This window comes from Melopsittacus undulatus (genome assembly GCF_012275295.1).
Source record: "Melopsittacus undulatus isolate bMelUnd1 chromosome W unlocalized genomic scaffold, bMelUnd1.mat.Z SUPER_W_unloc_1, whole genome shotgun sequence".
Taxonomy (NCBI): Eukaryota; Metazoa; Chordata; class Aves; order Psittaciformes; family Psittaculidae; genus Melopsittacus; species Melopsittacus undulatus.
The window spans coordinates 2,761,471-2,774,054 of NW_022993942.1; the positions used below are offsets into that span (position 1 = coordinate 2,761,471).

A 12,584-nucleotide genomic window follows, 5' to 3' on the forward strand; every position below is an offset into this window, starting at 1 on the left:
GCCTCAAAACTGTGGTTATGCTGTTCATACTCCTAGAAACATCTCTGTTTCTAGGAGTAATTAATTTTTTCAAGCCTTTATTTTTATGTTGTGTAAAGCATCTCTTTTCCTACTGATGAAGAAAAAGATTAGATATTTTAAGACTATTTCTAATTTGATTTTACTGCTGTATCTGCGTTATATAGAAGCACACTGAATTAATAATTTAACAAATTAAGATAGCTTGGGGAACATTGTACATTGTGTTTTGGGCATCTCAAAGGAGAATGCATCTCCAACAGATTGTTGTGTTACTTCTCATATTTAAGGTTATTTTTATCAAAACAGACTGAAAAGTATTAAATATATTTCTCTGGGGTTTTTTGTTGTTGTTTGTTTATTGTTAATATTTGTGAGGTATGATGTTCTGTTACATAAAAATTGAAGAAAATGTCAGGTAACTAGCAGCAATAGTAAAATAGCTGCAGATGTATTTCAGTGTCCTGCCTCAATTCATCATTTTTCATCATTTTCATCAGTTTCATCATTTTTTTTATTTATAGTGATCAGAGCATGCATTGATCCTGATTGCAAAATATCATAGATTTGATATTTCTTTTATTTGGCTTTTGCAGGAAATGAAAGAGAATGTGAAAAAATGCAAAAACTTCTTAGCTACCCTCATAAAACTTGCTTCTCATAATTCACCATCTCCAGAAACATCCCGTAATGTGAAAGCTTTGGTTCAGGATTTGTTGGTAAATAATTTGGTTATCTTTCATTTTGTCATTTATCTATTAAGCTTGTTATTTACATATGCTACAGACTATTGCTTTGATCTAAATATTTATTTTTTTTTCTGTAATGGAAGCTAAGGGAGTTGGGCTACATAAAAATGCAATTATTCTGTATGTTACATATCTTCAAAAATCTTTTAAGGGTAGGCTGTCTCTTCAATTTCTGAAAGGGGAAATGCAACAAAACAGTTTGTATGCATTTGTCAAGAACACTCTTGTTTTGATGGATAACATTGCAGTTGTTTATTCAGAAAAAAGATAGTAAAATGCAGGATTTTTCCTTGAGGACTCACGAAGTTTCGTAACCATAGTCTTTTCTCAAACACTAAGACGCTATTTAATATTTTAACCACAAATTGAATGTAGGTGCATGCCTCCACAATGAGTGGAGTTTTTAGGGCTGAAGGAAAAGTGTTGTGCTAAGCTGTTTAGTCCAGGCAGTTCTGCAGACAGGTGCCTTAACTGTAAGTGGATTTCAAGAGGCCAAGTTGTATTTCAGCTAGACAGAGTCCTTGGGCCCAGAAAAAAATCTGACTTACAGTGTTCTCTACTGCAGTATGTGTTTCACTTAATTGTATAAATGAGTTGCACACAGATGTTACTGTAGAGCAGAACAAAATGGTCAAGCTTCTTAAAAAGATTAAATATAGTCTATGAAGAACTTAGATTTAAAAGCAGTTGATACATATTTCTTTGAATTGATTGACAAAGAAACCTGTGTATTTAGACAGGCCTAAGACTTTTTTCAAGTAGGTGCCACATTCAGTGGTTCCTGTAAAAACTTGTTTTAACTTTTGAAAACTAAGATTAGCTAAGTAAAGGTAATGACTTAAAATATTTTAAACAAAGTAATGATACATATATATATTTATATATGTATAAATAAATATATTTATTGAAGGTTGGTTTTATTCTTGTTCTGTATCAGTCCAGAAAAGCTAATCAGTTTATTTATTGCAATCTAAGATTGTAACTCTCCAGGGTTCAAACCACAACAGTAACTAATGATATTTTAGAACTATTATAAAATACACTGGAGTTAGAGTTCTTCTGTATTAACTACTAAACAAACTACTGAATATATATTTCATATATTTAAGTGTATATTTTGTGAGTATATTCATATATGTGCATACATTTATGCAGGTGTAAATTATATATACTTATATGTATGCTTTTATATATGCATATGCTTTACATATATAGCTTTATGTATATGTATACACATAGAATCATAGAATAGTTAGGGTTGGAAAGGACCTTAAGATCATCTAGTTCCAACCCCCCTGCCATGGGCAGGGACACCTCACACTAAACCATATCACCCAAGGCTTCATCCAACCTGGCTTTGAACACTGCCAGGGATAGAGCATTCACAACCTCCCTGGGCAACCATTCTACTAAGTTAAACTGAACCTTCAAAATTGGTTTTGGAATTAAGTAAAGATAATTTTCGTTTTACAAGGGCTGGTGAATTTTATAATGGCTTGTAAGCTTACTTCCATAACCTGTTTTTTTAATCAATTTTTTAATTTTTAAAAAAGAAAGCAGTATGTAGATGTTAGCATGAGAATGGAATCCTGAAAAAAGACGTAAGTGTGTGTGGGATCTCATTGTGTCTTGAATTGTGCATGCCTGAGGGAACTCCCTGAATTCTGAGGGGCTTCTTACATATACATATTAGCTCTTGACAGAAGGATTTTATAGATACAGAGGAGTTGAGGGATTTCAGCTTTGAAAGTTTTTCTTGATATGATAGCCTGTTTAGCTAGAGATATATACATATACATTATCTAGAAAAAAAAAACAACAAAACAGCTCATCTGAGTTGTTGATGCTTTTTCTTCTTCCCCCTGAAGGATGCAAAGATTGATCCAGAAGAATTTACAGGCCGCCTTCAGTCAGAACTCAGATCATCTCCTCAGCCGTATCTTGTACCTTTCCTTAAGGTAATGTGAATATTGCTTATATAAATTTATTTCAATGCAAATGTTAACACATTAAATTTTATAATATACTTTAAAAAATATGTTTAAAATAATTCATTAGCTGATCCTGCTTGTAATCCAGAACTAATCTAAGACAGAAATTCTGATGTAATACCAAATGGATTTATTATTGGGTCCTAAGTTAGTATATGTGGCGGTAAATTTAACTTTTAATTGGTTCTTGTACATAAGCTACAATAGCATCCGTATGCAAGATTACATGCAAACGTACAGAGCATGTTTAATTATGCCCCAACAAAACCACAACTGTAATTCTAAAAGCATTTTTCTTCTAGTCCAAAACTTCTCAGTTTAGGGCAGATGTCCTCTCTTCTCTCCCTGCAGCTTTTCTTCAGAACTCTCTCTCTCTGCCTCTGTTTTTTCAAGTTATAATTAACCCTTATTTGTGCCTTTTCCTGCTCTTACACTGCAGTCACTTATAGAATCATGATAAGTTTTAACTTGTTTCCTTTCTTTGAAGTCCTTTTTTGACAACAGGCATTAAGTTTTTAAATAAATATTAGAAGTTTAGAAAGAACTGTAGCTTGGGTTAAATGCACTTGCATTCTACAGCTGCCTGGGGGGATCAATTTGAAAGAACTCTACTGTCACTTAAAATAGTAAAAAGTTTGTGAAGGTACAGTATAGCCTTTTAGAACTGTTTTTCTTTGTTGAACTGATCTGAACATGAAACATACAATAGTACATTTTTTTCTAATCCAGTCAGAATACATTAGATCAGTAAAAATGCAGTAAACAGCTATTGCTGTAAGTCATCACCAGTTAGTTGAATCATCTTGTTCTAGGTACTGGAGGCATGTCAGAAGTAAATTGATGCAGCTTACTACTTCCAGCATGCAATGGGAATAGGGCTGTTCTATGGTTCTGCCTTTTCTATTTCCAGTTGTTACACTTTCAAAGACCTAAGCTACAAGGTCTAGATAATTTCGAGGATGGGAGTGTTCTATTTTATGGCTATGGTGGAGTTAGACCACATCAAAATCTACAGGGTTGCTAAATCCAAATTGAAAGCTTATTAAAAATATAAATGGATTCTTGCCTCTTACAAAATATGTTCATTCTTATTTCTTTTTATTGAAAAGGCTGATAGAAAAATGGGAAACCAAGCTGCATTCTTTTAATTATGTTTACAGCAAATTTAAAACTGTTTTTTTGTCAACCTGCTAAATTTTGTTATTTCATAAACTTTCTTCTGTTTTTAGAAAAGTCTACCTGCATTGAGACAATCTTTACTGAATAGTCAACATTCAGTTTTGCAAGGACAGCCATCTCAGCAGTCACTTCAACAAACCAAGCTATCACAAGTTATACCTCAATCTGCCTCTGGAAGCATTTCCTCTGTTATCACCAAACAGACAATAGGAATAAGGCAACCAAACAACATTTGCACAGTCTCTGTATCAACAACAGTGCAGCCTCCTCAGGTTAAGGTGGTACAATCCAATCAGAGTTCTCAACTGGTAGGTACTGTAGTATAAAAGAATTTCTTAAACTGAATAGCAGTTTTCAGTGTTATTGCAGCTTGTTTGGGAAAATACTTTTTTGTTTGTATCATATTGTCATGGTTTAAGCCCAGCCGGTAACTCAGGACTACGCAGCCATTCACTCACTCCCCCTACTTCTTCCTTCCCCTGTTCCTGGAGGGATGGGGAGGAGAATTGAAAGAATGTAACTCCCATGGGTTGAGATAAGAACACTCCAGTAACTAAGGTATAATACAAAACTACTACTACTACCACCAATAATAATAAAGGTAAGGGAAATAACAAAGTGAGAGAATACAATTGCTCACCACCTGCTGACCAATACCCAGCCTGACCCAAGCAGTGATCTGTGCTTTCTGGGTAACTCCCCTCAGTTTATATACTGGGCATGATATGCTGTGGTATGGAATACGCCTTTGGCTGGTTTGGGTCAGGTGTCCTGTCTCTGCTTCCTCCTGGCTTCCTGTGCCTCTTCTCCCTGGCAAAGCATGAGACTGAAAAAGTCCTTGATTGGGGTAAGAATTACTTAGCAACAACTAAAAGCATCGGTGTGTTATCAGCACTGTTCCCAGACTAAAGTAAAAAATACAGCACTGCCCCCACTACTGAGAAGGAGAAAATGTCTGCTACTGCTGAACCCAGGACACGTATTCTGTAATGTATAGTAGTACCTCATTTTATGGCAGTTAACATGTATGTTCAACCATTAGTTTAGGCAACATTATTGACATAGCTTAAATTTAAGAAACTACACTTTTGGCCTTTTTGACTGGAATACAGTGATTATTATGAGCACAATGGAATGTGAGTTAATTACAAATGTAGAACAGAAAGCTTTTCAAGACTTAGACAAGGGTATAATTCCTAGTATGTCATTAGATATGCTGCTTTGCTCAGATTCATCTGTATAAAAATTAGTTCTTATTTTAAACTCTTCTTTAAAATCTTGTAGAAGAATAGCTGTACTGTACCAGCATGTTTTGTTTGTAAAAAGTGCCGTACTTTGTTATTTACTGAAATATCATTGCTGTGCATACTGGAGAATTATGCACTTAGACTCCTTAATTTCAAAGGCACTATCAATAAGTCAACTTTACTGCCAGTTACTCATTGAGTAGTGGTATGGCTGCTGTTACATAGAATCTTGCATGTGTGTTTATAGTTGTAATTATAGGTTTATAGGACTAGGATTTTTATTAGGTATATAGGTTTTTAGGATTAGGATTTTTATTAGGTATATAGGTTTAGGATTTATACGAGGCCTTGAGTTTACACACGCATTATTATCCTTCAGGCAAAGATGTAGAAGTTTCTTTGTGGTTTCTGTGTATGTATGAGTGAAGTACTTGACTTAGGTTTCAAAATCAAATTGACAAGTTCAGTGAAGTGTATCAAGTTGGTAAAAATTTATATTGTGATGATTCAGAAATGCACATATGATAATGTAAAACCTTACAATGACCTGTCCTTGAGTTTATAGGCACTATAAAGGATATAAATAATTTGTAGGGTGTATGGAGAGAGAATATTTCCTTTGCTTTAATTTATAAGTGGCAGTGCACAATCTGAAAATGAGCCATCGGAACCATGTCTTTGAACCTTACAAATACTTTCTAGCAGCTAAATTACAAACTTAAAAAAATTAATATAATTTTACCATCCTTTAGTGAGCATGATTTTAACGTGTAAGAACATCTTAGGTGCTAAGTCTTCTGACTCTGGCTTTTGTAATACACACAGACATTTGGATATTTTGCACTTTAACTTGGCTGCTTTCTGTTCAGCCACTTGCAGTCTTTCTTTTTCTAAGGTGGGTTCTCCCCACTCCTTCTGGACTATTGCATTAATTGGAATAGTGTTCCTCAGATTTTCTGTTACTTGTTTTTGATTTAGCTATGTTAGTTTGTGTTCATGTCTTATCTATGTAAGACTGAATTGACTTTGGTAATAACTTTGGTTCTTCAAGATAGGGAGCAGGAACTGGTTGCAATTACCAGGCAGCAGGTGTAAAAATTAATCCATTTCCTGGGGAAGGCAAATGTATAAATGTTCATGGCCAATAAGTGTAGCCTTATCTCATGCAACAGTCTTGGGACTAACCTGCTTTCAGGTAGCACAGCTTTTTCCAGTGTTCTGCGACCCACTTGAAACACTCCTCTGCCTACTAGCCAGCTAGCACCCCACCTTTTGGCAAACAGTGATGTATAATAAAAAATGTCTTAGTAAGGCTGCAGGAATTCTTACTCTTATGATTATAGTTTTTGTGGAATAATTTCTGAATGAAATAAAGCCAAATTTATGGGGGAGAGAATTTTGGTGTCCATCACTCACATGTCAGTGCTTAGTCAAAGCAAGCAATTGTGATGTTAACCTCAGTAGAGATTAGCAATATGAAGAGTTGCTCTGTAATTTTGACATACCTGTGTGTCATGGTTTAAGCCCAGCTGGTAACTCAGAACCACGCAGCTGCTCGCTCACTCCCCCTCTTTCCCCCCACCCACTCTGGGTGGGATGGGGAGGAGAATTGAAAGAATATAGATCCCATGGGTTAAGACAAGAACAGTCCAATAACTAAAATATAATATAAAACTACTACTACTAATAATAATAATGGAAGTAACAAGGCAAGAGAATATAAAACTAACAGGGAAGGGAAAAATACCAATAAACACAACTGATGCATAATACAACTGCTCACTACCTGCTGACTAATACCCAGCCCGACCCAAGCAGTGGTCTGCCCTTCTGAGTGACTCCCCCTAGTTTATATACTGGGCATGATGTGGTGTGATATGGAAAACCTCTATAACTATTTTGGGCCAGGTGTCCTTTCTCTGCTTCCTCACTGGCAGAGCATGAGAGACTGAAAAGTCCTTGATTAGAGTAAGCGTTACTTACAAACAACTAAGCATTGTTCTCAGACTAAAGCCGAAACACAGCACTGCACCAGCTACTAAGAAGGAGAAAAATAACTTACAGCTGAACCCCGGACAGTATCCACACCTTATTACATACCATACGTGTTATGCTCATATCCCACATTTTACAATATACCATTGCTTTTTGTCTTTTTGTTTCTTGGTACATATATATATACACACATATATATGCAAACACACATAGACAGATATCATTCCTTAATTCATGGGGCAGGAGACGCTGTGTGTAGCGTTGCTGCTGGCTTTTTCCATGACTGTTCTCTGGTGATGATCATGACGTCACATATAGAAGTGTTATATAGCAGGCAACAGCATATAATTGAGTTAATTGGCTTTTTTCCCCTAAAATAAAATCCCCTTAAGGTATACAACAGACTTTCCCATATTCCCACATTACCCACCAAGTATATCTGGGTCACTGAGCAAAAGCAATACCACAAGTGGATTTGCCTTTACCTGAAGCAGGAATAACCCAGACCGTCTTCCCCAGAAGATTATTTATGCGCACCACAGAAAAATTGTCCCCTTCTAGTTCCAACTGGACTGGGCCAGCCCTGTTGGCAGATCCTCTGGAGTTGACCAATAAGGAGGCTTTTGGTAAATGTGTATCCCAGTGTTTGAAAGTCCCACCACCCATTGCTCTCAGTGTAGTTTTTAACAGCCCATTGTACTGTTTGATTTTCCCAGAGGCTGATGCACGATAGGGGATGTGATATACCCACTCAATGCCATGCTCTTTGGCCCAAGTGTCTATAAGGTTGTTCCAGAAATGAGTCCCGTTGTTTGACTCAATTCTCTCTGGGGTGCCTTGTCACCACAAAATCTGTTTCTCAAGGCTCAGGAGAGAGCCGGGCAGGGGCATGGAGCATAGTGTGTTTCCAGCCATCCTGTGGTTGCTTCCACCATGGTAAGCACATGGCGCTTGCCTTGGCAGGTTGGTGGGAGTGTGAAATAATCAATCTGCCAGGCCTCCCCATATTTGTACTTCAGCCATCGTCCTCCATACCAAAGAGGCTTTAACCATTTAGCTTGCATAACTGCAGCACATGTTTCATAGTCATGAATAACCTGGGCAATAATGTCCATTGTTAAGTCCACTTCTCGATCACGAGCCCATCTGTATGTTGCATCTCTGCCCTGATGGCCTGACGTGTCATGGGCCATTGGGCATTTGCCACCATCATGGATGGTGTCAATGTGAAGTACTGGCCATTTTTCTCATTTAGCATTGTCCAAAGACAGCTGGATGGATTTCACCTCTGCAAACTGACTCAATTCACCCTCTCTTTCAGCAGTCTCTGAAACTTGGAAGGCAGCTATATGGACTCCCCTAAATCTCTGGTGCATTGCTACTATACGTCAGGATCCATCAGTAAACAAGACATATTGCTTCTCACTTTCTGGCAGTTCATTTTATGGTCGGGACTCTTCAGCAGGCATCACCTCCTCCTCTGGTGACATTCCAAAGTCTTTGCCAGGCCATGATGACTTCTAGAATTCCTGGATGACTGGAATTTCCTATTTGAGCTCATTGTGTAATTAGTGCAGCCCACTCCATGTAGCATCGGTTGCATGGTATGTAGAGGAGAGAGTGCCTTTGAATGTCTAGCACAGGCAACTGGGCTGCCAGGAAGAGCTGTGCTTCAGTGCCAATCACTTCTGAAGCAGCTCGAACTCCTTCATAGGCTTCCAGTGTCTCTTTTCAGTTGGGGTACAGCTGGCCTTGGATCCTCTGTATCCCCAACTCCAAAAGACGAGGGGTTGACTTAAAGTATCCCCTGGAGCTTTCTGCCAGAGGCTCCATGTAGGTCCCTTCTCCCTGGCTGCTGTATAAAGCACATGCCTCACATCTTGCTTGGTTCGGTCTGGCCTGAGGGCTTACTCCATTAAATCTCTTTTGTTTAATTTGTTCAAAGGCTTGTTGTTGCTCAGGGCCGCATTTGAAATCAATCCCCTTACAGAAGGCTTACAGACTGTAATTTGGGATGTGCATTTTCGAGAACCCCATGACACCTAAGAAAGCTTGTGTTTCTTTATTATTAGTTGTTCTTTGACCATCAGGAACCCCAAAACAGAAGGATCCCCTGAGAGATCAGGCAAGGTGGACAGCTGTTTAATTTCCTCCAGTATCCTTTTGGGTCTTTGAAGTCAGTGATAATGAAGAGCTTGGGCCCACTGTAGGACAGGATCTGGTTCGAGACCGTCTTAAGAACCTGAACGTACACAAGTCCATGGGACCTGATGAAATCCATCCACGGGTCCTGAAGGAACTGGCGAATGAAGTTGCAAAGCCACTGGCCATCATATTTGAAAAATCATGGTAGTCAGGTGATGTTCCCAACAACTGGAAAAAGGGAAATATAACCCCCATTTTCAAGAAGGGGAAAATGGATGACTCAGGGAATTACAGACCAGTCAGTCTCACCTCTGTGCCTGGCAAAATCTTGGAGCAGATTCTCCTGGAAGTCATGCTAGGGCACATGGAAAACAACAAGGTGCTTGGTGACAGCCAGCATGGCTTCACTAGGGGGAAATCCTGCCTGACCAATCTGGTGGCCTTCTATGATGGGGCTATGGAAACGATGGACAGGGTCGAGCAGTTGGCGTCATCTACCTGGACTTGTGCAAAGCTTTCAACACTGTCCCACATGACATCCTTGTCTCTAAATTGGTGTGATAGGTGGACCACTTGGTGGATAAAAAACTGCATGACCGCGTGCAAAGAGTTGTGGTCAACGGCTCAATGTCTGGATGGAGACCAGGAACGAGTGGTGTCCCTCAGGGATCGGTGTTGGGACTGGTCTTCTTCAACATCTTTGTCGGTGACATGGACAGTGGGATTGGGTGTGCCCTCAGCAAGTTTGCTGTTGACACCAAGCTGTGTGGTTCGGTGGATACACTGGAGGGAAGGAATGCCATCCATAGGGACCTTGATACGCTTGTGAGGTAGGCAGATGCCAACCTCATGAAGTTTAACCATGCCAAGTGCAAGGTCCTACACCTGGATCGGAGCAATCCCAGGCACAGCTACAGATTGGGCAAAAAGTAAATTCAGAGCAGCCATGCGGAGAAGGACTTGGAGGTGTTGGTCGATGAGAAAATGAACATGAGGCGGCAGTGTGTGCTTGCAGCCCAGAAAGCCAACCGTATTTTGGGCTGCATCAAAAGAAGCGTGACCAGCAGGTCAAAGGAGGTGATCCTGCTCCTCTGCTCTGCTCTTGTGAGATCTCGTTTGGAGTATTGTGTGCAGTTCTGGTGCCCTCAACATAAGAAGGACATGGAACTGTTGGAACAAGTCCAGAGGAGGGCCATGAGGATGATCAGGGGACTGGAGCACCTCCCATATGAAGACAGGCTGAGAAAGTTGGGGCTGTTCAGCCTGGAGAAGAGAAGGCTGTGTGGAGACCTCATAGCAGCCTTCCAGGATCTGAAGGGGGCCTACAGGGATGCTGGGGAGGGACAATTCATTAGGGAGTGCAGTGATAGGACAAGGGGTAATGGGTTGAAACTTAAACAGCAGAGGTTTAGATTGGATCTAAGGAAGAAATTCTTTACTGTTAGGGTGGTGAGATACGGGAATGGGTTGCCCAGGGAGGTTGTGAATGCTTCATCCCTGGCAGTGTTCAAGGCCAAGTTGGATGAAACCTTGGATGATATGGTCTAGTGTGAGGTGTCCCTGCCCATGGCAGTGGGGTTGGAACTAGATGATCTTAAGTTCCTTTCTGTCTTGGTTTAAAACCAAGATGCACAGCTCGTGCACTCACTCCCCCCCTTTGCTCACCCCACTCCCGGAGATTTAGGAAGGAAAATTCAAAGAATGTAGCTCCCACGGGTTGAGATATGAACAGTTTAATAGCTAAGGTATAACACAAATCACTACTGCTAGTACTAATGCTACTAATAATAATGATAAAGGAAATAATAAGTGAAGAGAATACAACACCTCACCAGCCGCCGACCCATAACTCACCCCACCCTGCCCTGCTGAGCACCGACCGATACCTCCTCCAACCCCCAGAGCACTAGCTTTTCCAGGTAACTTTCTGTTACATCCTGGGCATGACGTGCTATATTATGGAATACCTCTTTGGCTAGCCTGTGTCATGTATACTGTCTTTGCTTCCTCCTGGCCTCCCCTTCTCCCTGGCAGAGCATGAGACTCAGAAAGTCCTTGGACAAATCAAACATTTGAGCAGTAACTAAAAGCATCGCTGCTATCAGCAACATTCCCAGCCTGAAAGTCAAAACACAGCCCTGCACCAGCTACCAAGAAGGAGAAAAAATGACTGCTACTGCTGAACCCAGGACACTTTCCAAACCTAACTATTCTATGATTCTAAGTCCTCTCTCCTGATGCAGTATGCCAAGGATGTATGCAGCCTCTGGACCAGTCATGATGGGATGCTTTTGCCAGTCATTCCAAATTAGGCTGATTTCAGCTTCCAGTACACTTAAGTTGGGATCCTCCTGTCAGTCCAGAAATACAAATGGGTTCCACCCCTGGATATCCTCATGGCATCAGGGTATACTGTCCACCGCTGTCTACTAGAGCCTTATAGTCCTGTGGGAGTGATGTGCCAAGCCATCTGATCCAAACAGCTGGAGTGAAATCAGCTCTTACATTCCATCTGGGAAAGTGCTCACCAGAGACTGGCGCAGCAAGTTTCTTGGGAAGATTCCCAGTGACCACTGTTTTTCTTTCAATCCTTCACCCATTCCTCCAGAAATGAGGTAGGTTTTCTATCATGTCTTCTCCATGATCCTGCTACTAAAACCATAGGGTGTCCTTTAGTGTGTACCTCCTGTATCTTCTCCTTCTGGCAATTGGGCTCCTTGTGATAATATCTGAGATGCGGGTGGAGCTGGATAGATTGTCTCTCAACTGTTTGAACTTCTGGGACAGGAGTTTTTCCACAGCTGAAATGATGGAAGGGGTTAGATTGTCTTCAAACTCTTGGAGTTGACGACTCACTTTATCAGCTGTTGGTGGTGCTGCCTCACTCCAGGTCAGTGTTGGCAATGAATTGGCATATGATGATGGCACGCTGCATGTAGATACCACATGGATTGTGTACTTTCGATTTCATTTGGTTCTGTGGGTTCATTCCCAACATCTGGCCTATGATAGATCATCTCTAGAACAGCTAGTTCCTTCATATACTGGAGGCCTTTCTCTGTCGTGATCCACTTGCCTCGGCGACATATAACATCGCTCTTGTAGGAATATCTTTCCTTCACAACTGCCAAGAGCCACCTCCAGATATTGAGAACTCGTTTCTCTTTTGCAATTCCTGTGTCAATTCCCCCTTCTCTAGAAAGTGCTCCCAGCTGCTTGGCTTCCTTACCCTCTAGTTTGTAACTGTCGGCCCTGTTGTC

General features: G+C 40.3%; 1 protein-coding gene across 1 annotated transcript in view; it reads left to right on the forward strand.

Moving 5' to 3' along the window:
* Positions 1-12,584, forward strand: part of LOC117438186 (transcription initiation factor TFIID subunit 4-like) — a 274,292-nt gene that overhangs the window by 42,949 nt on the left and 218,759 nt on the right. Inside the window, exons 5-7 of the mRNA XM_034073658.1 lie at positions 615-737; positions 2,636-2,725; positions 3,988-4,245. Coding sequence (XP_033929549.1) covers positions 615-737; positions 2,636-2,725; positions 3,988-4,245 — 471 coding nt within the window. The remainder of the gene's footprint in view (positions 1-614; positions 738-2,635; positions 2,726-3,987; positions 4,246-12,584) is intronic.